The sequence below is a fragment of the Apus apus genome, chromosome 1, assembly GCF_020740795.1.
Source record: "Apus apus isolate bApuApu2 chromosome 1, bApuApu2.pri.cur, whole genome shotgun sequence".
Lineage (NCBI taxonomy): Eukaryota > Metazoa > Chordata > Aves > Apodiformes > Apodidae > Apus > Apus apus.
Genome location: NC_067282.1, coordinates 154,859,918 through 154,887,852, shown reverse-complemented (window position 1 = coordinate 154,887,852; position 27,935 = coordinate 154,859,918). Strand labels below are relative to the sequence as shown.

Here is a 27,935-nt window from a genome sequence, read left to right as displayed (position 1 = left end):
AAAAAACACCTTATACTTACATTGCTGTTAACTGAAGTCCTTTTATTAAGGGAAATACAATTAATTTCATATAGCCAAAATTTCCACAATTAATAGTTTTTCAATGTATATTTAAATCTGATTTCTATTTCAAAGCAAGAAGAAAATATACTGGACAAGATTGTGTTTCTCACCTGTCACAGAAATAGTCTGGCAAAGATAACCAGTATTATAGAGTGTAAACTGTGCCTCACTCTACCTTTTTATTAAGGCATTTCATAAACAATGGTTGTTTGGAACATAATTTTTCAAAGATGCCTGTGGATTATAGCTATTAAAATATTTTTCAGAACTTGGTACGTAGGAAATTCAGTACTAGAATGGGTGATAGACATACGGTTTTAAGATTTAATTTTCAATGTAATTTTGGAATTTTTCTTCTTTGGTAGAACCTGAAACCCGGAACATATTTTGGAAAAACAGATTGTGTGTGATAGTGGTATTTAGCAGTGGAAGGTGAGCTAGGAGGGAAAGAAAAGACACATGCTTTCCGGTTTTCAGTCCTCTGTTATAGTGTATATTTCTAGGTTTGCTTTCAGTCAAATCAGTTAAAGCATTTGTAATGCCATGGTTAATAAAGAAGGACCTGATGCATTTTAATTGGCTCATGAGGTCTGGAATTGACATGCCATATCATTTGAAAAATCCAGTTAATGCCACCTGCTTTTTATTATGTACAATCAAAAATACTATGTATTACTCCACACTTCACAGCTCTCAGAACAAAAAAATAGATCACTGTGTGCCGTATACTTGTGGCATATTTGATGGTACAACTTTGATCAATTGTTTCAAAAAGCAGTTGAAACAGGAAGAGACTTCATCAGAAAATAAAGAAGCGGTAGAAGCAGCACAGACGAATTTTAACTTCTCTGAGGATGTCCTCTTTGGCTTGGAGGAAGAGGAAGAAGATGCTAAGAGCATCAAAAACACCCACAAGCAGACTGGCTGGGCAGCTAACCTATTAAAACAGTGGCTGGCCAAAAATGGCAAGGATCCTAGCTTTGAATTGGTCCCAGTAAGTGAACTCAATGATATCTTAAGAGAGTTTTATTACACAATAAGGAATCATGATGGAAATACCTACAGTGTGGCAAGCTACAAGTCAATGCGTGCTGGCTTAAACCGGCATCTCAAAATGCCACCTTATAATCGTCAGATTTGCTTAATGAAGGACAAAGAGTTTGCTAGTGCAAACATGGTATTTGTGAGCGTGCTGAAGATGCTGCGCATGCAGGGAAAGGATGAGACTCATCACTATCCTCCTATAACTGCTGAGGACTTGCGTAAGATTAAACAATCTGGTGTGCTGGGATTGCACAGTCCACTGGCACTCGTCAACAAGGTGTGGTTTGATTTGCAGTTGCATTTTGCCAAACGCGGGAGGGAAATTTTAAGAGATCTGGCTCCAGATGCTTTTGTTGTTGAGAAGGACAAGAATGGGCGTCGATATGCTATGTTTAGGTATCCTGGCAAAGGGAAAAATGGAGAAGATCCTCATAAAATGGGTAAAATGTATGATATGCCAGGGGACCCAAACTGTCCTGTTTTTTCTTTGGAGCTTTATTTGTCTAAGTTGCCTCCAGAACCCCCTGCCTTTTACCTGCATCCTTTAAAGTTAACATCAGAACAAATGCAAGAACAGCCTGTCTGGTACAAAAGAGAACCAATGGGTGTGAACTATTTAGGTACCATGATGCCCAGGATCAGTGTTGCAGCCAGGCTCTCTCAACGATACACCAATCATTCTCTCCGAACTACCACCATCCAGCTACTGTGTGAAGCAGGACTGGGGCCTAGAGAAATAATGGCAGTGACGGGCCATCGCTCTGAGTCTGCTATTAGACACTACTGGGGAGCTGCAGAATTTCGCTACAGGGCTTGGTCAGATATAATGGAGAATAAGGCCCCCAATTGCCTATATAGGAACATCCCAAATGAAGTTAGAAAAGAATCACTATCCAGTGCCTCCACCTTGTCTAGAAACCGTGTTGTTCTAGATCAAAGCAAAATTTTTTTACCTAAGAAATCTGTGGTGCCACCTGGCCCTAATTCTGTGACTTTAGTCGCTGAGGGACACCTTGCTCTGAATTCCAAAAGCCACATCCTGTTGAAACACGGTTCATCCAAGGTGTTTCTCCCCAAAAACATGGTTAGTGGGAACCTAACTGCTGGTCCCCTTCAAGGCTGTTGTAACAAACCTGTCTTGATAAAGCATGTGGTAAAACAAGAACCAATGACTTGATGCATCTGTGACAAAACTGATTTCAAATGCATCGTATTGCTAAAATGAAAAAAATTACCAGATTTGGTTTTTTACTTGGTCTACTATGGAAATTTCTTACAGTCTAGTTCAGCAAGAAGTATCCTGTACAAACTCCTGCAGTGAACTATGGAACAGAAACTTAAACGGAGCAGGGCTTGGAGTTTGTGTGACTTTCTGTGGCAGCTGGGACTCTTTAAATGGCTGAGCAGAGCTATTTACAAAAAATGAAAGGGACATACTGATTTGCACTTAGCTGAAGAGCTATGCTTTCTTCACTAAGTGCATGGCTTTTATGTTTTGTGAAGAGTGTTTATTATACCATTTTGTGCCTGCTGGCACTACTGTAGCATTTTGCAAATCAAATACTTGATTATTGAAAAGACGGAGAAAATAGAAGCTGAATTAAATACACATAGATACACTACAAATATATACAAATGCATGAAAACACCTGGAATTGCTTGACCACTGTCACCCTCTATGTCCAAATTGTTACCAGATCTACCAGAAGATTGTGCCTTTTGTTTTTTTTTTAACGTTCTTCTAAATTGATTTTCTCTGTGAGCTACTGATTTCTATTGCAGGTCTTTCCTTTTCCTGTTTAACATTTCTGGCTAAGATTTCAGTCATTCTGTTCTCCAAAGGCACTATCTCATACAAATTATATTAAAATTAGGATCTCTTCAGTTGTGCGTGAAATGGAGAAAACATTCTCAAAAGAGTCAAGAACAGATTTGTTGCTTAAATGGCAAATAATTAGAGTTGGAGTGTTGTCTCTGTGCTTGTGAGAGATTTTTTTTGTATTTCCTCTCACCTACACCTTCCATTACATTTCACAGGGTCTTTGCAGTATAGTCAGTATAGTCTTTGTCAGTATAATATAATTCACAAGAAGCACATTCTGTGCTCTTTACTGATAAGTTTGGAAATCTCTGCTGTTACTTCAAGGAGTACTGTAATGACTTTTTATGAAGTTGGCTCAATATCTTACAGTATGTGATTTTTTAAAAAATTATTTTATTGCAATTGAATAATTCATCCCCACTGTAAGGTACTGTGATCTACACTATGGGACATCTAGAAAGTAAGTGTTCTTCACTATATGCACCTTCTCTCTGCGCCCCGATTAGCGCTCTTGTGCACAATGTCAAATATCAGAAGGCACTGGAAGGATGCTTCAAAATTAAATGTGTTCTTGTTATCGTGGTGTTTTTCGTCTGGTATGTCTCTTTTTTGTTATCCTGAACTATATAGCTTCTTAATGGCTGCATACTGTTTAAGTCAGTATAGTCAGTTTTCAGTTAACAGCTTGGATTTTGTTGTATGACACCTCTTTTTTCAGCCTTCCTCTGCTTCTTGCTCCAAAAGGCCCACAGGGATGTGGGAGAGCACGTCATGCCATGTTTGTGTTAGTCTCTTGACTTCAACTTTTTCCTGCATACTCAGAAATTTAAGGGATGTTATTCAGTCCCAGTCATTTTACAGTTCCAGTGCCTCAGGACCTATATTTGCATTTCTGAAGACATGAAAAGCACTTTTAATGTATTGGGTTAAATATTATTGTTACAGAGGCAAAGGCAATTTTAATGATATAACCAATTTTAAAATGGTTTTAAAGTATTTTATTATGAATCCCAATTATAGTTACAGAATTTATATATATATAATGTGTAAATATAGCTATGATATACTGAGGGAATTAATGAAAGCAACTTTTATTATATTGTGACACCAAGTAACAGTGAACAAATCTGAATGGGATTGTATGTGTAAAAAATGTCTGGCATAAAGATTACAATATGTTTATTAAAACCCCAGGTCAGGTGAATAGTCTTTTCTTCTCTGTTCCCCACACCAGGTGCACCTTACCCTCTTACAAAGTAAATCTTTTTTCAGTCAAAATTTCATCTTACGCATTTCACCTTTTCAGCTAATACTAGGTTTTAAAAAAAACACAACCACCACCAGTGTCCTATCCATTTCCCATTGTTTCTGACGTACTTTGATTTCTTTGGTTGAACTACAGTTTAATTTAAGCTATTTTGCTGACTATTGGAAATTCATCTGGTAAAATGTTAATAAAGTACATTTATAACTCCTATCCCTTTACTTTGCAATGTGTAACAAACTTTGTGAATGTCTGTTGGGAAACGATGTGAACAAAGTGGATATGTCAGCTTACAATTTATAAGCAGCTATTAATTCTATATTGTTGAAGCATTATTGATGAATATGTTTCCTTGCATTTCATGGTTTTGTCACTGAAAATAAACATGCATAATTATATATGTAAAATGGGATGCTTGATTATTGTCTCTGACCCTCGGGTTATGTTCGTGCTGTTTAAAATGCAGCTAGTTCTCATCTGTGAGGTGGAAACTTTGCCAGAGACTAATTAGAAGTCTAGATTATAAAGGTGTTAGCAGGAGGACAGTTTAAAAGTCATACAAGAATGGATTAATTTGAATTCTGTTCCTTAAAACAGCCACCCAATTCCACTACCTGACATCTTGTTGGGAATTTTTCAGCTGATTTCTTAAAATTCATTTTTTAAAGTGAATTGTCTTTCCCTATGACAGTATCTGTGTTACCTAAACCATACCCAGTTACTGAGAGCAGCTTTTGATAAGTGGATATACTTTGTTTTTGTAGGCTCCATTTTGTCATTTGGGGCCAAAAAATTGAGAGGAATATTAAACCAATCTAATTGATAATGTCATTACACCAGACATGGGTAACAGCTTTTAAAAGCTGCATTGAACTAATCTGAAAAGTACCATAAATAACATATCTTTATTAATAAGATCATCCAAGATGACCTTGCCACATAATATTGTTGGGAAACTGTCAGTGGGCTTTGGGGAAATGAGGTAGATGTTTCACCTTGAATAAGTTAAGAACCAATAAGGAGATGTGTGTGTGCTTGCGTGCACATAGTTGTTTATTATATATCCTTTTAAGTGTTTGAGAAAAAATAATCACAGCAGTCAAGAAATACTTTAGGCATTGCATCAAGTGTTCTTTTCTGGCTTTTAGATGGAATTATGATTGCTAATGCCAAAAATGAGCATTTTTGGCAACCAATCTCTCGGGTAGCCTTCTTGATTTATGGTTCTTATTAATAGGGGTAGCAGAGCCAACATCTAGCCTTTCCACCAAAGAAATGAGAGGGTATATGTTACATAGAGGTTACTGAGACTGGTTATTCTTTTTTCCATGCTTGCATTGTTCTTGTTCTGTAGGAAATGTTGCACAGGACCAAAAAAGGGGAACACAGCAATCTTGAAAATGCAGTATGTAAAGTGTCTGTTAATAATGTTCAAGTATTATATAAGTATGCAACCACACACTATCAAAGTATGCATTGCAGTTCTCTGAAATTTTGATTGTGCAAACTGGGATCTCAGTAAATTGCTGACTTTATTGCATTGTCATTTTCATTTTTATCTTGGTAAGAGCTGACAAATACATTTGGATACCTGGTCAAATAAATTTTCATGACAGCTTGCAAACTTGGAAGAATTCCTTTAATTTTGTGAGAACTACTGCACTGGAAAAAATAGCTATTAAGAAATGATAAATCTGACATTGAAGCAGTTAGTGGTTGAAATATGCTCCAAAATGTATTAAAAAAAATATAGATTCCACAGCTGCTTAGACTGTGTTTGAAATCTGTAGGTTTGTATATAAATGACTGAAAAAGTAACATGGGCCTTGTAATTATGCATAAAAACACAGTATCACCACCCTCCCCACACACATCCCGTTCCCAGAACCTATTTTTAACATCGCTCCCCATAATTTAAGATTGATTTTGCTATTATATAACGCCTTAGTGCGTCATGTGTGATTGTGGTGGTGTGATGCTTTACAACCCCCAGTATTTTTTTGGTTTTGTTATTGTAGAAACTGTTATTAATAAAATTGTCTGCACTCTGTCAGTGTGCCACATGTAATCTTCAGAATTCCGATTGTTGCTACCCTGGAACTAATTTTTATTTTGCACTGTATTTTTTTGTTGTTGCATTTTCCCCCTTCATTTTCCACTTTTGCGTACTGAAATGTTCCTTATGAAAAGCAGGTGGCATTACAACGAATGGCTTTGTTATCATTGTGTGATGAACTGGACTGTGGCGTTATATAATACCAAAACTTGTATTTATTTTTTTGAGTCATATATGAATAGAGAAGTGCATATTCAGAACTTCCTTCAAAATACCAGCATTTACCTTTTGGCTTTTCATGTGGTACAATACCTGTGAATGTTGATGTATGCGTGTGTGTGGTTATATAAAATCATGTAACAGGTAGCATTTTCCGTACAGTTAGAGTTCTAGAAATTTCTTTCCCAGTGTTCTTTAGTAGTTTGCCGTTGGCATATCTATGCTGTCATGTCACAACTACTTCTTTCTGTGTTAAACTGCACAATTGTAGTTGCAGTGGAAGATACCTTCTTTCCTCAACATCATGTTTATCGTATGTGCTTTGGCCTTTACATTCAGTCTCCTTTTTATTTGTTTTCCCTATAGTATTTTAATAATTTTTTTTCTTCCCTGTTGCCACCAGGCCATCAGCCCCTCTGCCCCCTTTTTTTCTTTTCAAAATTACAGATGGTGAATCAAGCTAATTTGCAGTAGTCCTGATCTGAAAAACTTGCTGGATAGCAAAACAGTTCTTTCTCCCACTACGGTGTGTTTTACAGCAGTGTGAAGTGGTCTCAGTATGTTGAAAATTGCACGTAGGACATAGGATAGTATCCTGTCTCAATATCCCTACTTTTCCAGAGGTAGATGAGGAAATTGCTTCACAATCTTTTTCATACCAGAGATAGCCCTTCACTTTATTGCAAGGCTGGTTCTTTTCTGATTTCCCTTTATTAATTTGCTATTAACTAGTGTGTAGGTTGATTATTAGATAATGCATTCAATGACATAGGGGATATAACAAGTCTTTCGATAAAGCAATGTTGGTTTTATTGCAAATCTTAATTATTACATCAGGTTCAGGTGACCCTGTTTACCCTTTTTTAATGTATTTTTAACAAGTTCCAGTGTTTCTTTTTCTGTTATACTTCTTTCTAAAATTTCTATAATACTAATAAGGCATTGGTTCTAGAACGTCACTCTATAGTTTTTTTCTTCTTCAAGGAAAACTATTTTTTGCTGCTTTTTCCTAGCACTTCTCCCCATAAGACTATTTTTTTTTTGCAGGTGCACTTGTTTCTCAGTGCTTTCTTTAACTGTTAAAAAGACATGTGGTTGGGATTGGAAGAAAGTAGATAATATTTTGTCATAGCATATGCAGTGGAAAATGCATGAAATTTTGAGTTTAGGTCACTTTTACCAGTCCAATGTAGAAAAGGCTGAATTGAAAGGTAATTACTGTTATATGAATAGACATTTTATGTAAGAAATTAAAGTCCATTTCTAGTATTTTTCAAGGTTAACAAAAATTTGAAAATGTTACTCAGATGAATCAGTTCTATAGATCACTTTTCAGCAGAAGTTTTGCAACTAGTAAAACACTTAGAAATACCAATTTATAATAATTTAAGTGAAAAAAATGCACAAATCCAAATAGTTGCATTCATTTTTTCACATACTTAAAATAATTTTAGCTTCCATATGCATTATAAAGCACTTTACACTTAACTGATTTAAGTGGTTTTTGAGAAGGTTACAACCTAGCCTCTGTTTCAGGACTTCACCAGGTTTCAGTCAGATACTTGAAAGGGATAAGCATTTACCCTTTTGTTTTGGTCTGGCTTCTAGGGTTGCTCAGTTTCTGCTTTTACAAGCTTTGTGCTTGGCATTAAAATACTTCTCTTTCACACTTGCCAAGTGAGATCCTTGCCTGGGACATTTGACATGCAGACAGCCAAATGTTTGCAAACAGAGCCCAGGGATAGTTCTATATTGGTAAATACAGTAGGTGTGGACATGACTCTGCAAATGAAGAAGCTGGGGCAGCAGCTGCAATTTAGCAAGGTTTTCATTAAAGAAAACACTTTTCAAAGATTGTGAATGCAAAGTGCCTTCTCCTTGGCTGGCTGTTTCAGGAAAAATGCACAACACTGAACAAGAATAGCAGAGTAGTGTTACAATATGCTCACACCATCCTTCTGTCTCTATGGTGGTGCATGCTTGGCTATTCTCTTCCCCTGCTGCCCTTTTTCCTCCTCCTGCCTCCTTTTTCCACCTTTGTTTCTCCTCCTAGGCATACCTTGGAGTCCCTCTTCCCGCACTTCATGTAGTGTTTTGCCTTTCAACTCAGAAGCTGCATGCATCTTCTTGGGGTGGGTCTATATTAGAATTAAGTATGAAGTGGTTGAGTACAGGACACATAATTTTAATGTAAAATACCTTAATGAAAAAATGAATAAAGATGTGACTATATTAAGATTAGAATATCAGGAAAAGACATTGTCTTACATTTTTCTTATTGTTTTAGAATCATAGGATCATAGAAAGGTTAGAGTTGGAAGGGACCTTAAAGATTATCTAGATCCAATGTGGGCAGGAACACCTACCACTAGATCAGGTTGCTTAGAGCCCCATCCAGCCTGGCCTTTACCTACTTTCTTCCTAGTTGTTGGGTTTTTTTCATTTTTATCTTTATAACTATGACATTTCAGAGTAGGATTTTTTAGGTTTAATTTTAATTTTTATTTTATTTTTATTTTTTCATTGCATTGTTTTGTGTTAAGTTAAAATTGTGACACTGCTGGCTGCTGTGTGAAAGCAGAGAAAAAGTTAAACTAAAGCAGCTCAGATACAGTTGTGGTTAACTAGATGGTTCAGTTTCTGATATTACTACTTCCAGGTTGTACAAAGTTACGTCATCAGTTATGGATAAAGCAGGTACAAAATGGCAGTGTGAATGACAGTATTTTGGTGGATTTCCAGTTACTTGGAGTTTAAAGGCATATAGATAAATATATGTGAGCTGTTAAGAAGGATGGGAAGGGGAGTTTGACAGTTAACATTTATTTAAAATCTCAATGTAAACCTTTTTCTGTTTGATTACTAGAAACTACCCAGATGCTGTTGTAATCAATCAGATTTAAGTGTCATTTCTCTGGAGTCTGGTGCTCTGATTCTGACAAATTATGAAAAAGGTGGTTTGGGGGGTGTGGTTTTGTTTGCTTTGTTTTTTTAATAACTGATATTTAAATAGATAGAAATCACTTCATATCACTGGTTATTTTGTTTCTGTTCTGACTTACTTGGTACTCTGAGGTGACTGAATCTTCTGTTATTCAGACTTGCTAGGCAATGTGTGATTTAAAGCACCAGGCATATGTTTGGGGGTTTTATTAAATGGTTTTAATTATTCATTAGTGTGACTGTACTGATGAAAACGTGTTACGATTGCAACATCTTGGTCTTCTGCAGAGGTGCACTGAAGCAGGTTCAGGTTCTTGATTTCCTGTGTTTGTAGAAAGCTGAAAACTGAGAGTGAACCAGAAGGCCTTCACTTTCTTTTCTGTGTTAGAAGTTTCTGCCCAAACACTTGCTGAAATATGATATTACGTGCTGATAGACTTGTTCTCTTATTTCATTTTTCCACATAAAAGTGAAGGTAGTTCATACATGACTGAAAGTCCAGTGTCAGGCTTCCCTTTGCCTTCATCAGCGCTGCAAGCCTTCTTAAGCTGGTTTCTGATTTTGCTCAGAGCAGCTTGTCTGAATTTCTTCTTCCAATCTGTGACATGGCAATCTCCTCCTCAGAATCCCATTCCCTTCTATTACAGAGCAATGGCAGTTGTTTCTCTCTAGCCTTTCCTCAGATGTAGTTCTGTTGTTAACTGGAGTTTTCACAAGTTCTTGTAGCAACAAAAATATCCCAAGAGAATTTCTGAGTAAAATAGTCATGATACTCAAGGGGTATTTTTACTTTCTTGATTGGTTGAGCACAGGATTTTCTGAAAACCATTTATTACTTGCTTTTGGCAGGGTTCATTCCAAATGGTTCTATTTGCAGGTCTTAACCATTCAGGTGGTAAGTCACCACACTCCTACACCCTCAGGTGTGACTACACTCCTATACCCCTTTAGGCAATGTGCAGCATTTTCAGTCTTTCAATTTTCCATAAAATTTTCCTGTACCTCTGAATGTCACTCAAGAGAGATGCATGATTGGTGAACTAGGGGTATCTAGTTGGGAGGGCTGGAGATATAGGACTTAAGGTTGTGCTTTGTGGGGAGTACACCATCTTCTTGGAGTAGCTGGAGTTTGTGCCATAGAACCTTGACAGGGGGATGTAACATGGAGCATGTGCCACCACTCAGAACACTTCACTGCAGATCTGCAACTTCTAGTCTGGGTTGTGTAAAGAACCTCAAGACCTATGGATTTTTTCCATTGAGGAGATTGCTGTCAGAGTTGTTTAGCAGAAAACCTTCTGTGTTTTGCATAGTTACAAGAAGGTCTTCTCTCCTGAGAAGTGCATGTATGTGATCTTGTGAGCTTATTTGATTTAGCATTTAGTTGCCTGTTTAACTGTCTCAAGATTTTGGCTGTCCAGACACAGCAAAATTAAAAATGTATGCAGTAACACTTGCTGACTTTGAAATTCAAAGAACTTTCTTGACTGGCACAGTAGGGGTTCAACAGATCTCATACAGAGCACTTTTCTAAGGGTTTAGATTTCCTTGCAGAGGAAGAATTGAAAGGAAATTACTTCAGACTAATGTATTTTATAGTGGGGAGAAATGAATAGCTTAGTGTTAGTCTTTTCTTTCTCCAGTTTCTGATAAATCTCCCCCTCCATTCTTCAATCTTCTTTCTCTTGGCAGGGAGAGATGTAGTTCAAAATACACATTGTTTACTGGGAAGATTATCAAGTTGGAATGAAATTCCTCTTGACTTTATGCTAATGGAGTAATCATTGATTATTTGAATGTCCCTTTTATATTAAGCTTCAAGTGGGTAAATCAGAGCATCATACTAAGAAAACTGAAGCTGGAAAATCTTTGAAATAGAAATTGCTCAACAGAAGAATTCCATGGTTAATAAATCTGAAAAATGTATATGTATAGCAAAGAGAATAATAGAATCTTTTTCATTGGAAAAAACCTTTAAGATTATCATGTCCAGCTGTTAACCTAACATTATTGAGTCCACCACTAAACTATGTCCCTAAGCACCGCATCTGCACATCTTTTAAAAACCTCCAGGGATGGTGACTCCACTACTTCCCTGGGCAGCCTGTTCCAGTGCCTGACAACCCCTTCAGTAAAAAGATTTTTCCTAATATTCAATCTGAACTTCCCCTGGCACAACTTTATGCCATTTCCTTTTGCCCTATCACTTGTTAATTGGGGGAAAAAGTGAACACCCAGCACTCTACAGCCTCCTTTCAAGTAACTGTAGAGAGTAATAAGGTCTTCCCTGAGCCTCCTTTTCTCCAGGCTAAATAATCCTGGTTACCTCACCTGCTCCTCATAAGACTTGTGCTCTAGACCCTTCACCAGCTTTGTTGTCCTTTTCTGAACATGCTCCAGCACCTCAGTGTCCTTCTTGTAGTGAGGGACGCAAAACTGAACACAGCACTCAAAGTGCAGCCTCACCAGTGTCAAGTACAGGGGGACAATAATTTCCCTAGTTCTGTTGGTCACAGTATTCCTGATACAAGTCAGGAAGCTATTGGCTGCCTTGGCCACATGAGCACACTACTGGCTAATATTCAGCCAACAGCTGGCCAACACAGAATCACTCATCTCCAAGGCTGTAGCGTTTCATGGGGTTGTTGTGACCCAAGTGCAGAACCCAACATTTAGCCTTGTTGAACCTCATGCACTTGGCCCTCTACATGTCTCTTCTATTGCTACATAGGTTATTAGCAGAATTTCATTGGTGGCAGCATCAGAACTTAAAGCATGAAGAAACTGGGTTGTAATAATGCATCATTAAGAGGTCAGTCATGTCAGAAGCTCCAAATTCAGTGACTGATAATTTGAATAGAGCTTTTGTTTGCATAACGTAATCATACGATGCCTCTTTTTCCTCTCCTTAAAGCCTTGTCTGTGTGTGAGTTGTCTTCAGGACTTCCTTAAAGCCTTAGTTTTGCCCAAATGAAAGGTCATAGAGCAGATATTCTCAGTGCTTAGGCTTTTTGCATCTGTTCCCATCAGACTGCAGGGAAAAAAAATCTCTCATATTCCTGGGATTTATCATGTTGGCATTTGTACAGTCCATGAGGATCTGATAACTGTTGGGCTTTTTTCCATACTGATTGTTCAGAGATGTTGGTAATTAAGTTGCTTTCCTAACCCTTTGTCTGTCCTAAGGAACCTCGTTTACTAATACATAAATCGGTAGCACTTCAGTCCAACAATAGATTATCATCTTTTTTACAAAACAAAAAAAACCCCTCTAATTTATGTGGCAAGTTTAAGGAACTAGAAATTAATGTAATTCAAGGTTTTTTTCTAGAAAGTATATTTAAAAACACAGCATTATATAGGACCTCCCCTGGTGTTTTTTTTCATCACCTAAAGGAAAATACAGGTGGTCCCACCAATCTGAACAGCCACAGGACAGCAATTGATCAAGAAGATAAATATTGTTTGGTGGTCCTCTAGGTTTTTTATAATATTTACCCTTCACAGTAGCTTAAAAGATCCTTTTATCCTTTCTAAATAGATGCTTAGAAATTGTTTTGTATGTAGAATAATAGAATGGTAAAATTTGTGATAATGGATAAAAATACCATAATGAAATTTCTTTTAAAAGCTGGATACAGTTGGACTTCTTGTGACTTTTGATTACATGTTTTATAAGCATTACTGGTTCCAGTGTAGTTTTCCCTTTTTCTTATTATGAAGTCAATTTCTTTATAGGCACATAGGTCAAGCTGTCTAAAGATAAGTGATGTATTGTGCTGGTGACTATTCTTTCAAAAGATTATATTACTATGGAGTAAAGCACAAATTGCAACCAGATTAAAATATTAAGACTATTGAAAGATGCTCTTTAACACCAAATTGTTATTTATTTACCTGTAAAATAAAAATATGCCACTGTCATCAGGTTTTTTTAACTCCTTAAAAAGCTAAAAATACTTGACACCGCAGTACAGTCACTTGATGACTGCCTGTTTTTCAAGTCCTGGGAGATTTGTCTGAAATTTTCTCCTCCTGCTCATTCATTGGTTCCTTTCTACTAAGTGCATCAGTTCTCAAATCTCTCTTCAGTGTTCAGTTTGCACCCCCTTTTCCGCCTGTGTTCCCTGGATTTGCTTTTGCAAAATGAAGGAGTTTTGTCTTTCAGAGCGGGAAGGTCACAGGAAGCGATTCAGGAGGTGTCATTGATCTTACACTGGATGAAGAGGAGGATAGCTCTTCTCAAGGTAGGTGAAAAAGATTTTGCTAGGTGTTATTGAGCTACAAGTATTAATTTATCCCTTGAATGGTAGAAAGCAATAAGCTTCTGTTTCTGCTTAGTGCATTTTATTCCTTGGTGTTTCAGTTAAACAGGAGTGTTATTAGAAAATTCTGATAGACCTTAAATACAAAATTAATTCTACTTACATTAAAAAGACATTAAAATTTTTACCTTTCCCTTTATTTAAACATTGCTGCTGTCTATGCTTAAATCTGTTTGGCTTGTGGAATAATTCGAGACAATTTAATGCTTTATTATTTTTTTGAAAGTTCCTCTAGTTTTATTTAAATGTTTTTTTGCTGAAAAATTAAATAACTTTTAATTCTGCAGCTGATACTCAAGCATTATATTATTACAGCTTCTAATATTTTGTTTAACTAAAACACTTTGTGTCCAAGAGTTTAGATACCAAATGCAGATCTGTTTTTTGCTTTGGGGCTGTATGCCAAGGTTAGAGTAAATATAGTTCTGCTCTTATGTCCTTTGGCAATGTGGATGCACTTCATCTTTTACAAGAATACATTTTCAGTAAGTCTTGCGTAACTGTGGGCAGCTCTAATTATAATTAGCATTGGCTTAGTCAAGAATTACAGTCTTTCAGAAGAGTAATAAGTCTGTACTTCAGACTGTATTGCACTTAATTTTGTGTATTTCATCTTAACTGAAAATGTGATATTTCTACTATTAGATATATCATTTTAATTCTGCTTGACCTCTACATGCATGTCCCTGCACTGTATTCTGAAGTCCAGCCACCAAGAAGTTTCATTCCTCTAGACAACCTCAGCAGCTATCTCTCTAGCTAGTACCTTCAAGTTCTACACACACCTTCTTAATGTTTTGACTTGGTCTGTATTTGTATTACACAAATATAGGAAATCATACTGGGATGTGGTAGCATTTCTTTCAGTGAGGGAGAAATGTCCTGTTACCAGCAAGAAGAGGTCATGTACTGAAATACAGTGTCCAGTTTTGATTCCCCCTTCCCTGAGTCCAGAAGAGTTGTGGTAGCCCTGGAGAGAGCCCAATAGATGGTGTCAGCATAGTGGAGGCCTAGAGTACATGACCTGTGAGAAGAGATTGACAAACCATGGCACGTTTGCCAAAGAGCAAGCTGAGACTGTAACAGCAGCCTACAAATACTTGGAGGATAGTTACAAAGATGATGGAGCACAACTCTTCTCTGCAGTGCCAGATATTGTATCAAGGGTTTGCAGCTATGAACTACAAGTTCAGGAGGTTCAAATTGAGCTTGAGGGGGGAAAAAATCACAGTAGGAAGGTAGTGCAGCACAGAGGGATGGTGGAAACTCCACTCTCAAGATTCAGCTGGACAAAACCACAGCTTATTTAATTTATTGTTGGTGACAATCAAGCTTCAAAATACGGCCAGCTGACATCCTTTCTAGCCAGGATTTTGATGATTCTGTGAATTGCTTAGCTGAATGTCAGAATAGCATCAAAGGTAGACAAAGATACATTTAGGGAGCTCTATCAGTTTTTTGAAACAAATTGAGTACAGCAGTGTCTAGGCCTTTTTAAGGTTTTAGGGTTTTTTTACAAGAAACTTTACGGCTTTGGCAGTTTCCAAACTATGTTGAAATATAATATATATAATATATATAATTTCATAATGATAGAATGAAACATTACAGAGTAAGGGGGGTGGAGGGAAAGGTTAAGATTATGAAAGTGAGGGGAATTGAATGAATTTTCTGGTTTTGTTTGCAGAATGAAAAATCAAAGAAATGTTATGCTAGGAAATGCTATTTGATAATGTGTGAATGACAGGGCAGAGGAGGATTTTAAAACTCTGTGATGTTCTAATGTCTGTTTGTTATTGTCTATAACTTTATCCTCTTTCAAAGCAGACAGCAAGAAGCAGAACCAGACACCTGTTACAGGACTGAGCATATCCAGCCAGCCCTTGGCTCGACCCTTGCAGCCTTCACAGCCTTCTCAGCCAAACCCTGTGCAACAGCCAGGTGTGCCAACAAGTGGACCTTCCCAGACCACCCTACATGTATTACCTACAGGTAAGTTCATTTTACATCATTATGTGACTGCAGTGACTGCTTTTTTTCTTAAACTAGACTCTTGGGTGTTCTGCGTAGTGCTTTTCTTTTCAGGTGAATATTCTGAATGTTTGAGTCAGTTTTTAGTCTTCCATTCTAGTCAGTTTCCCATAACTTTATTTTTTTTAAAAAGCTGGAGTAAAAGGGAAAGATAGTTCTGTTCATTTGGGAAGAATTCAGGATCAAATTAATTCCATGGAGAGGAAGAAATCCTGCTAAGGATGGTCGTGGAAGTTATTAAATACACTGTTGCTTGTAAAAATGAGGGAAAATAAGCCTGTAGCAGTTGCATTATTTGAGTAATTGGGGAAAATACATATAGCAACATTACTCCTAGCTCTGTCCACCTGCCCTTGGCAATTAATCCTTTTGGCAGAGTGAATGGAGGGGCTGCCATTGAAGCTCCATCCCTAGTTAAATGTTATTTTGTCTGCAGTATTGATTTTTTTTTTCTTTTCTTTCTAACATAACGAAAAATAAATCATTCAGTAGATCCTTCCAGTACCTGAAGGGGCCTACAAAAAAGCTGGGGAGGGACTTTTTATAAGGGCATGTAGAGACAGGACAAGGGGTAATTGCTTTAAACTGGAAGAGGGTGGATTTAGATTAGATACGGGAAGAAATTGGGAAGAAATTCTTCACTATGACAGTGTGGAACAGGTTGCCCAGAGAAGCTGTAGATGCCCCCCTCCCTGAGAGTGTTTAAAGCCAGGTTGGATGGAGCTTAGAAATACCTGGTCTAGTGGGAGATTTCTTTTTTTTTCTGTCTTTTTTAGGTTTTTGGTTGGGGGAGGCTTTCTGTCTTCTTTTTTCGGGGGGTAGGGAGGGTTTGTGGGTTTGAGGGGAGGGGCTTTATGTTTATCTTTTCTCTTTGAAATTTGAGTATATCTTGGCATTATTATTTCAGGTGAAAATTACTGTTTAGGCTGTTTTCTCTTTTCTTGCATTATCAAAAAGCAGGTAGAATTTCACAGAGAATTGTTATTTTGCATGGCTCAGATGAGTCAGTTTTCCGAAAGTGGTGTGTACTCTGGAATAGGCATATCGTCTTAATGTCATGGAATTCCCTTTTAGGTTGTGGTCTCTCTGGTCTTTTTCCAGCTTCGACAACAGTGAATGTAACTCACAGGCCAGTGACTCAAACTCCAGCAAAACTTCCTATACCAAGAACCCCTGCTAACCATCAGGTGGTCTATACCACTCTTCCACCACCACCAGCACAGAACCCTATAAGAGGAGCTGTCATGCCAAGCCCAGGTTTAAGGCCAATCAACCCCCAGTCTGGAGGTAGGGATGCTTTTGTCACAGCTTGACAGGTTCTATCTGATGCTTGTGATGTTTGTTTTTTTTGTTGGGGGTTTGTTGCATGCGCTTGTTACAATACTAGTCCTCAGTATCGAGGCGGGGGTTTTTTCCAGCTTACGGACTCATGAAAATCTCAAGTTATTAAGAAATCATTCCCCCTGAAGTTATGTGAATGAGGAAAAACTGAATTTAAGTCATCTCATGCACTAACTATGCCAATTAAGCATCTCTGACTGACATGCCCAATACCTGACACCGTAGCGGAAGGTCATGTGATGAGCACCACTGCTTCGTAGAAGGGTTGTTAGGAGACTATTTTGTTATTATGGATTAAAACATCTAAGTTTGTAGTAAATCGTGTTCCCTTTCCTGTCTAAAAGTTATGTTTATATCACACATGCTAATGTAATTCCTTAATTGCATTTGATGTCTTGTGGCCAGCAAATTTTGTTATTTTCTCTAGGCCCAGACAAATTAAATTTTGCACTAAATGTATCAGAAATTGATGCATGCTTGAGTTTCCTTTACTAGAGATACCAGCAAGTTCGTTTTGACTGTGCAAACATAACTCGTATCTTCCCAGTGCAGTAAACTTACTTTTCTGAAATGAGTCATAGATGTCAAAAATAACCTTAAACAATCACTTACATGTTGTTACTAAGTGGTGGATCTTAAATGTCCTTTCTTAGCTTCCCACAATTTCTATGGGTATGGCTTTATGGTCCCCACAAAATAACTGTGGTTATTTTAACACTGTTATGTTAAACATAAATTTCCCTGTTCCAGTGCACCACACGTGAGCTTACTTTTGTGCCATCCAGGTAGTGATTTTTCATCTGTATATGTCAGACTCAGAACTGCGTGCTTGAGCCATGCAAGACTATGTAGCTTTGTGCAGAAATAACTGATTCATTGTTCTGAAACTATAGTTTTTGGAAAGGAGAATATCTATGTATGTTTGCAGCAATTTAATTCTAAGTGTCTCGTACGACTGGATTCAGCTGCATCGCCACAGGCTGTGAAAAATCAGCTGTGCTTGCTAAACAGAAGCCGATCAGACAGTTCTTGAGCCATCTCTCTGAAATGTCAGAGTGGGAGGAAATGGCTGTCCCCTTCAGAGTACTTGTTCATATTTCTTAAACTACTATTAGTCTTGTGCACATGCATTTGAGGTCAGGTTTTTCTGACCAGGAATATCTTTTGAGGGGCATCTTGAATTCCTGTTGGCAAAAGGCCATAAAAGACAAGATAGCCTCAGCCCACAATTAATTCTCTTCATCATTGCCTTTAGCTACAAGTCAGGTGTGTGTGATCTACCTGTTGTTTTGGAAGGAGTTTTGAGTATTTAACCATGCATTGACTTGGGTTGATTATTTTTAATAACATTTTCTTCTTTTGTACCAAAATGTAAAATACATGTTTTTGTCAGAAACAACAATTTCTTAGAGCAGTTATTATGACAAAATACACATCACTAGTGTTAATATCTACAGAATACATGCAAGAATACATCAGACATGAAATAAAATTAATATGTTTTTGGAGAACATGAAAGAGGTAATACACTATTTTAAGGCCTTTTCTAGGACAACTCACTGAGGTGGGGAATTCATATGTTTTTTCAGGCAAGGTCATCCAACAGCAGATCTCTGTGTAATGCTCTTCTGATCTTATGGTCCAATGATACAACAAATGCATATCCTTCAGTTGTCTGCTTACAAATTCTCAGAAATCAAGGCAGGTTTCCACCAAAATAAAGATTCTGCCTGACTAGACCCTGACTAACCTAAGCTAAGAGCATTCTTCCCACAGAAGTTTGGGATAGATGATCTCCAGAGGTCCCTTCAAAGCTGGACTTCTCTGTGATTCTGTTAGAGGCAGTTCTGTTACTCTGACTTGAAAAGTTATGTCTGTGTATCATACAGGACTATTGTCTGACAAGCCACATAAGACAAAAGAAAATTACAGTTCCTCTGTAGCATTGTGCATTCCCTGTACCTCTGGACAGGGAAGCTAGATGGTTAGCCTGAGTTAGAATATAAATTACTGAAAGGCTTCATATTTGCATACCAGCTAAAGAGGTTTCACATATTAACAAAAAAACAATCATGTTTCTTGATCCCTTTTGGCTCTCAGGAGGTTTTGTCCTTTTCTACATTTTTCACCGTCTTTGTTATACACCTTTCAGAAATGGTGCAACTGGTGCATATTGCTTTATATTACCATGGAGTCATAGAACAGTTTGAGTTGGAAGGGACCTTTAAAGGCCATCTATCCCAACCTCTCTGCAACGAGGAGGGACATCTTCAACTAGATCCGTTTGCTCAGAGCCCTGTCCAGCCATGTTACTTAAGAAAGTGAGGTGTAGTATACATTTATACTTGGTACTTTGCAAGAGTTCTGGATGTTGTTTACTCCTGAGAGTTGGGTCAGTTTGCTGTGGGAATGAATGAAATGATAACTCCTGTGAGTAACATCCATCGTTGTGTCCATTCTGTGAGGGAGGACAAGCATCTTGGACAATATCTTTCTTTCCCCCCCCCCCCCGATACCATCCACAGCACAGCCTTCTGGCATTTGAATACTGAGTAGTTATTATTCTGCTGCAGAGGCACTTGTCTTTTCCTTTCCGAATCCCAAAGTGATGTAATTTTTCTCTTCATACTTAAGCTCCCTGTGTCTCCCATGCTTTTCCTCACCACCCGTTTCTTTCATGGTACAAATTATTAAAACTTCATTCTGTCCTCTCTGCAGACATAAGCACTTGCTCTCTTTCAGTCACAGCTTCAGAAGCTGGGAGGTGGTTTTGTTGTGCAGTACTTCATCTATTTTCTGGCACTTAGAGGAGGGTGTGTCAGTTTGCAATTTGGTTTCATTCACATGAACCAAGGAGCTGGTCTTCCACTGTTCGTTCAGCTGATTTGAAGTACTGAATACTCAGAAATAACCCCTGTGCTTCTTACAGGTATGACTGTGCGAATGCCTCAAACAACTGCATATGTTGTGAACAACGGACTGACTCTTGGATCTGGAGCACCTCAGCTTACAGTGCATCATCGACCACCACAGGTACATGCTGTGAGTAGTCATTTTGAAATTACTTAATGCAATTTACAGGCTTGTCTCCGCATTAATGTCTTTCCCATTGCTTCTTAGCGTGAACTGCAGAACAGTGAAATGCCTTGCAGGCACTTTGCAGCCAGTTCACTTGCATAGCACCACCTGATCACCTACAGCCACTTCTACCAAGGGTAGTAAAAAGCTAGGCAGTTTGGTAGTTTACCCAAGTTCTCCAGATCACCGGTGGCACATACTGAAAAATGGTACATGAATTCTGTGCAGGTGACTTGTGGAGTCAAGGGCACAGAAATGCCATAAGAAGTTTAGTCATGGTTTGGCTACAAATTGGATGATCTGTTTCTTAGAACAGCCAAAATGAGGTAGGATAAAAAGGTACAGACAAGACCCTCAAGGTTGCAAACTCCCAAATTTCAGGGTTGGTGTTTTTTTTATCACTTCTGCGTAACCTCAAACTCCTTTTTGTAAGTATTTGGTAACTTACTCTGACTCATTTCAGATGGTTTTGTCGTGTTGAGTTTGAACCAAATACTTTGTCTGCATACTATCACTGTTGGGCAGTCACATCACTCGTGATGTCCTGAAACAGTAAATATATTACCAACAATCTGACTCCCCATTCTTGCAATCTAGACACCTTTCAACTTCATGCACTCTCCAGTGATAAATGATGAGAATAAACCAAGCCAATATCACACAGAACACTTAAGATGACAAAAAGTACCTCAGATTCCAACCTGAAAGTCCCCTGGCTTGAAGAATAACAAAATTTCATGCTCTTTGTAACCACATTCCATGATTCATCTTATCTAACATAAATGAGAGACCTAGGGCTTTTCCTGTGGTGTAAAAAAAAAATCAGTAGAAAGCCACATTTGTGCCCTTATTTCAGAATTTTCTGGAAGCTTTTGTGATCAATTTAAGGTGATAAAATCCATGTGGCACTGTTAGCCATTCTTCCTCTCGTGACAGAAAACTTGCCTGTTGAAAAGATGGTTGAGTTGTCAGCTTAAACTGCTGCCTGGGTGTTCTGGATAATGTGGGAACGGCAGCTCAAATGTAAATTAGCCCAAAGTCATTGTGAGCCTGCCTGCTCAGTCTTGATAAAGTATTCAGTCCATCATCTCTTGGGTGGGAAGCAAAGAGGAATGCAAATAGTTACAACTTAAGGCATATCCTTAGTCCCATCTCTTCTCAACTTGTGCTGCTGCTCTCTTGCCTCTGCACAGAGGACTTACAGTTGTGATGCTTGGGTGACTGCAGGCTCTTTGTTTCCATCTGCCTGGGGAACGATGAATTAAAGCTTCCTGCCACTGCTGTAGACTCTTGACTTTTTCCTTCTCGCTCTTACGTTGCTTAGGAGCCACCACGGCCTGTACATCCTGCCCCGCTCCCTGAGGCTCCACAGCCACCACGTCTGCCCCCTGAAGCTGCCAACACTTCTCCACCTCAAAAGCCACAGCTGAAGCTGGCACGGGTACAGAGCCAGAATGGTATTGTGCTGTCATGGAGTGTCATGGAGGTGGACCGGAGCTGTGCCACTGTGGACAGTTACCATCTCTATGCCTACCACGAGGATCCGAGTGCCACTATGCCCTCCCAGTGGAAGAAGATTGGGGAAGTGAAGGCCCTCCCACTGCCTATGGCATGCACTCTTACACAGTTTGTGTCTGGCAGCAAGTACTACTTTGCTGTCCGGGCTAAGGACATCTATGGACGTTTTGGACCCTTCTGTGACCCCCAGTCCACAGATGTGATCTCTTCCCAGAGCAGTTAAAGTAGAGATCTTTGGAGCCTTTAAATCTCTCCTACTACCAAGAATCACCCCAGTTTTGGGGGGTTGATCCCATGCATGAAATTCACTTTTAAATCCACTCTCTGCAGGATTGTTTTAGACAGTTGTGTGATACACTACATGCATTCAGAACCAAAACAAAAATAACGTCTCGCCTGCAGCAAGAGAACCTGTTTTTTCTGGATAGCTCAAGTCATGGGCCATTTGAAAATTTCACTTTCCCTTCCATGACAGCTGTTCCACCTAGATACCTACCTGCTCTATCCAAGGGCACCCCTGGATGCCTGGGATTCTGCTTCAGAGTGGGAACAAAATAATAGATTACAGTTTGTCTGAAGCAAGATGTACACATCTGTAATATCTGTCAAGGCACTAACACGAGGGCAAGAACAGATTTGCCTCTTGCTCCCCACCACTCTGTGAGTGGGCTGTGATATTAAGGGTGATTCAGAGTCTCATTTTTGTACTGGAAGATTGAGTTGTCTGGTCTTATTTTACAAACTGTAATGAGCTCTCTGAGGGGAGGGAAGGGAACTTGAGTCTGGCCAGGGAACCATTATTTTTGCAAATTCGGAGGTGGTGCAAAACAAAAAAAATCACCCCACTACCTCCTACCTCTCCTAAATAAGAATGCTCCTGTGCTTTCACCATTCTCCCTCACTCATACTGGGAGCATTCCCAGGTCAGATCTGAAACTGGATTGTAGAGACTGCACTCATGCCTCTCTAGCTCAGCTAATTTCTCTACCCCTCCCCTCATACATCCAGCCCTTTTTTTAGATTTATTTTGTGCCTTAAGGAATTATTTCAGAAATAAATGTAGCCAGATACCTTGTGGTGTTCTTTCATTTGCTTGAAATTATTTTTCCCCTCACCCTTCTAGCCTTTCATTACTGCTTTTCATTTTCCTGGCCTGCAGTAATTATTATTCCTGTAAAAACCAGGAAGTGTAACATCTGCTGATGCTCAGTCCATTTTTATCTGCAGTATCATTCAACCCTTCCTTCACTGTAATTCTTGAGTATTTGTTTTTGTCCTGTTAAGAATATTAGAGTAAACAGAGAGTATTTTCCACCAGAGCCTTTCCCTGTTGATTTGGGAAAGCTGTATGCTGCTGTTTAGCCAAAGAAAAAATCTCCATGGTGTAGCACCATGAAAGCTTCTGCTCTTTGCACTCTGCCTGGAGGTTCAGTTAGTGCACAAAGATAAGAAGTTGGTTTCCCAGTTCTCTTCTCTAGCTCATCACCTGCCTGCTTCTGCAGAGAGTTAACACTCCCCAAGCAGTTCAGAAATTATTTTAGACACTGGCTTAAAACTCATGAGCAGTTGCAAATGTTAATAGTTCTTCTGAGTTGAGAAAAGAAATTGGTGGCTCTGCCCCACTGTCGTTGACATGTTAAACTTGATTTTTGCGTTACCAAATTGTGACACACCTGGACAAGAATGTTTATGTAAGGTTTTTATTTCGGCACTTTTCAGTCCTATTCCTGCCCAGCAGAACCAAACAGTGAAGTTAGAAGGGGAAAAGTCTTTTTACTATCTGACTGCACTCTTTTACGTAGCTGGGATTGTCACTTCTGTCAGGTGAGTAATTAATTTTCTCAGTATGGAAACTTGCATTTGCAGTGTAGCAGTTTTATTGACTGGGGGAGCAAAAATTCTACCTAAATCCAAGTATCATGAGAGAAAGTTCACACTCAATCTCATGTATGAACAATGTGTAATCTTTCCTTTGAGTAAGTTGTCCCTGTATTACTGATGCCAATAATCAATAATGCCTTGGGTTTTTCTATGTTTAATTAAATGTTTTGTCTGCCTATTTTGAGGAATAATTACTTAATAAGGCATTTAGTCTACTTACTGGAAGTTGGGTCCTTATAAAGCCAGTTCTGTAGTAGAGGTTAGAGCAGTTCATTCCAACTGATGGCTGTCAAGTCCTCTTTGGGCATTTTTTTTTTTAATGTGTCTTTGAGGTGGTACCAAAGGGCCATTGGCCATATCAGTACAATGAGGTTTATAGTTTGAAAGTTAAAATAAACAGTAGAATACAACCTATGCTGCTTTATTTAATTGTGGTTCCAGCCCAAACTATACATGAGCTCATCTATAGTTTGTGTTTGTGTTTAGGTCACGACGGTTCTTGGCTTTGTCTTGCTTGGGATAGGCAGGGGGTGAGGGTCCTGTGTTAATAATTTTTTTCCTTTCCTCCAGTGGAGGTATTCCTAGGGATGGTCTGGTATTGTGTTTGGAGGTTTTGCAGGCTGTATCTTTAGCAAAATAAGACTCATCTTTACTAAGGAAAGATGTCATTCTCAACTGAACTGATAATAAAAACTGGCTTGATGGATCCCTTTGTGCTACATATGGCAGAGTGCAGCTGGGTTTTTGGGAAGAGATTAAATAAGCTGGCTACTGTTTGTTGACTGAAGCCATCGCAGCTGTGGGGCAAAGGCTGACTTCTCTCTCATTGCATCCCAGCAGAGCTGCTAAAGGTTCAGTTTCTGGATCTTAAGCAAGTCGTGGTGGCAGAGTATGTGACAAGGCACTGCTTGACTTTCAAATGTCTAGCTCAGTTTGGAGACTTTAAAGGTAGCTGATCCTTAAATCACTGACACACAGAGAGAGAACTGCCATTTCTGCAGAATCACTCTTGTGTGGTGGAGCAGATCTCTGCAGTGAGTATTCACCCCATAGTCTAACAAACAGGAGTATTGCTTAATTCCTTAATTCATGGCACTTTTCCCTGTGTTTTGGGGTGGCTGGTTATTTTATTATCCTTCATCTCCTAGAAACAATCAAATTATTGAGAAACTCAGTTTCTGCTGGCAACGAACAGTCAGAAGTCAATTATTTATTAGATTTTATTTGAAAGTATTACCAAAATATCCAGGAATATTCAGTGCAGGTCTGTTAACAGTGTGTTTCTGAAAAGTGTTAATTGTTGAAGGCTTCCAATAATCCACTTTAAATATGCTAAAAGTCCCTATATGGCGGTTAAGTGGTGGAAGGGTTGGTTTCAGGTTTTTTTCTCTGCATTTCATGCAGCTCTTCCCATCTTCTTTTCAGTAGCCTGGTATGAAGTTGTTACTGACAGTTTTTTTGTGTTGCCACTGAGTATGTAACATTTCAGCAGTACCACCTTGGGTTAAATTCTACAGCTGTGCTTTCCATCCCCATTTGCTTTCTGGTGTGTTACAGGGTTAGCTTGTTTTCTCTGAGTGATACAAGGGCATCTGGATGTCCAGGTTGAAAGTAATTTCAGTTAGTTCAGTTTCTGGTTGGAGAGGAGCCCTGCTGTGAAGTGCTGATGGCAAAATGCTGTTCCTTTCCACTCCTTACAGTTTCACTGGCCTCCTTTATTTCATTGTATGTCTACAAAAGTTTTAATGGATTCAAATAACTAAACCCTAGGAAGGGGCAGACTGTAGGCACAGCATCTGCATCTGCAGTGGCAGCTTCAGCCAACGTGAGGGTGCAGAGGCAGGTTTTCCTCAGCCTGTGTTATTGCCTTGCCCTGACCAGCTTCCCAAGGAGCAGCAGTTGGTCTTAGGCTTTGCTCCTTTGGATTATTTGTGCTGCCGTTGGCCAGGTTAGATCACTGAGCACCAGCACTGAGACACTTGCCCATCCCAGGGTTTTTAGCACAAGGCTGGATATGCCCATCGTGTCTTCCCTGTAAAAATCAGGAGTCTTACCCTGCTTCCTGTGAAAACAACAGCAAAGCCCCTCGTGCCTTCAGGGGGAGCACATTTGGGCCCAATAGTAGGATCTGAGCCCCATTTTGTACTGTAACAAAAATAGTCATTTCATCCCTTCCTTCATGCTGTTTGTCTTAAATGTCCAATAAATTAGAATCTGTATTATATGTAGGGGCAGGTCAAGTCTGTTCCTGCTCCCCAAACAGCCATTCCTCAGTATTAGAGTATTTCATACACTGTACACAATCAAGCTGTGATTCTGCCTTCTATGAATTCATGAGTATTTTCATTTAGTCAAAAAAATATCTATCCAGATTTTTTAAATAGAAGCTTGATATATTAAATCTATATTTTTTTAATTTGTTGGTTTGGGTAGGGGTGGGCATTGTATGAAAACACTGGAGGGAAAGTTCAAATGACACTGAGCCAGCCCTGCCACCAAAATCTGTATTCCCTTCCAAACACCTTCTGAGGGGAGAACAATAAAAAACAAGGATAGCTGAGAGAAAGCAAATAAATTAATTTTCCTTTTCATCTCTTCTAAGTACTTGTTCAAACGCATCTTTATTTCTTACTGTCATTATGCAGGCTGAGCATTCTTTTTTCTCTTTTATATACATACATACTTATATATATATATATATATTTGAAGCGCTGTCTTAATTTAAGAGGTATAGTTGTAAATAAGATCACTGGGTAGTAGCTGTTTGGGGAGTCCTGTTCAGCTTTAGTAATTTATTGGCTATTGGGAGTCAAACGTGCAAAATCCTTTGTTAGGAAACTCAGAATCTGATTTCTTGTTTTGTTTTGCAGCTGGACTTATAAATACCAAAAATAAAAATAAAAATTAGAAAAAAAGTAGGACTGATTTAATGTCCAATTTAAACTGGGCAGTTGCAACATCTCCCCCTTTTTTGTATGTATTGTAGATTAGTGTGTGTGTCTGTGTTAACTGTAGTGGGGTTTTGTCTGACAAGCCTGAAATTTATACTTTGAAATAAACTACTGGGTTTTTAACATTTTGAGTCATCTGTGCTTAGTTCCAGACATCTCAGGGGACAGCTCTTTCAAAAAGAGCCCAGTGCGTGCTCCTCTTTAGCAGCGTTTCCACCTTGCTCAGCTGATGTTGAGCAGCAAAGGTTTGGCTCTAGGTCATTCCCAGAAAGTCAACTGCATGATGCTGCCCTCCCAGCCCTCTCACAGAAGGAAGAAATGAAAGCAATGCTGGAAAGTCACCTTCCAGGCACCTGTGCAAAGCAAAGAAGGGCTGTGTGTCCTGGACAGACAGAATCCAGTAATTGGCACCCCAGAGTTGCCTCAGAGAAGGACAGAAACAGAAACCAGACTGCTGGTGCTACTCTCCTCTTCCTGCAAGAGGCTGGGTTTGCCTTCTGAAAAAATGGTCACTCTTTTAGCAAGAAGCTTTGGACAAAGTACAGGAGATGACTTGGTTTTTGACAACACCCTGAAGCATTACAGCCCAGCTGGCCATGGACTTCTAAGCCCAGGGGACAAACTGTAGTGCACAGAACTAGTGGCATCAGTAGAGGGTAATGACATCAGGGGTAATAAAAGGATATTTTAGTGCAAGGATCAAGAAAGTCTCTGTCCCAGGCCCTGTTGCTTTTCAAGGACAGAAGCCAGGTTCTGCACCGTGAAATACGTTGTGCCACTTAGCTGAGAGCTGAGGAACTGCCTTACCAAAAGGCAGCCTGGTAAAAGCTGCCTCGTGGACACAGTTCTGCTGCTGAAATGTGGAGCACTCAAACCAAGTACTTAAACTTGACGTGCCTACCCTAAGTTACTGCTGAGCCCATACTTCAAGGGCATATCTTTAATTTGTGATGGTAATAAATCGTTTCCTTGCACTTCCTAAACTTGCTGCAAGTCACTGACCAAAAGATGATGGACTCTTGTGGAGTAATGCCTGAACACAATCACACTTGAAAGTCCTAAGCTTCTCAGAGTGCCTGTTTAGAAAAAGAGTATACACACTGCACATAGTTTAGACCATTCCATTTCTCATAAAATCTCATGTAACCACTCTGCTAACGCAGCCCTGTAACTGCAGTTCGTGCTGGTAGAAAGCCCAGTAAGTGAACAGCCAGAGCACTCACTCCATTTTGCTGGAGGGTGGCTTTGCCATCCACCCCATGGCATATCTGGAAAGAAGAGCTACACCCTCAGAGCAGAATGTACATACAGCAAAGTGCACCTGTGTAGACCACCAGCGCTTGTACAGAAACTCCAAACAAACAAACAACCCAAACAAACAATAAAAAACGCCACAAAC

General features: G+C 39.0%; 1 protein-coding gene across 11 annotated transcripts in view; it reads left to right on the top strand.

Annotated features, from left to right (window-relative positions):
- Positions 1-26,661, top strand: part of ATF7IP (activating transcription factor 7 interacting protein) — a 95,628-nt gene extending 68,967 nt beyond the window's left edge. For 5 of the 11 annotated variants that reach the window (XM_051611051.1, XM_051611041.1, XM_051611054.1 and 2 more), the window contains exon 11: positions 839-5,817. In XM_051611051.1, coding sequence (XP_051467011.1) covers positions 839-2,284 — 1,446 coding nt within the window. In that variant the 3' untranslated portion in view covers positions 2,285-5,817. Of the gene's footprint in view, positions 1-838; positions 5,818-13,579; positions 13,659-15,560; positions 15,729-16,841; positions 17,055-20,037; positions 20,151-21,510 lie in introns of those variants that run through there. The other 6 variants (XM_051611109.1, XM_051611079.1, XM_051611098.1 and 3 more) reach the window with 6 other exon arrangements.
- The last annotated feature ends 1,274 nt before the right edge of the window (positions 26,662-27,935 follow it).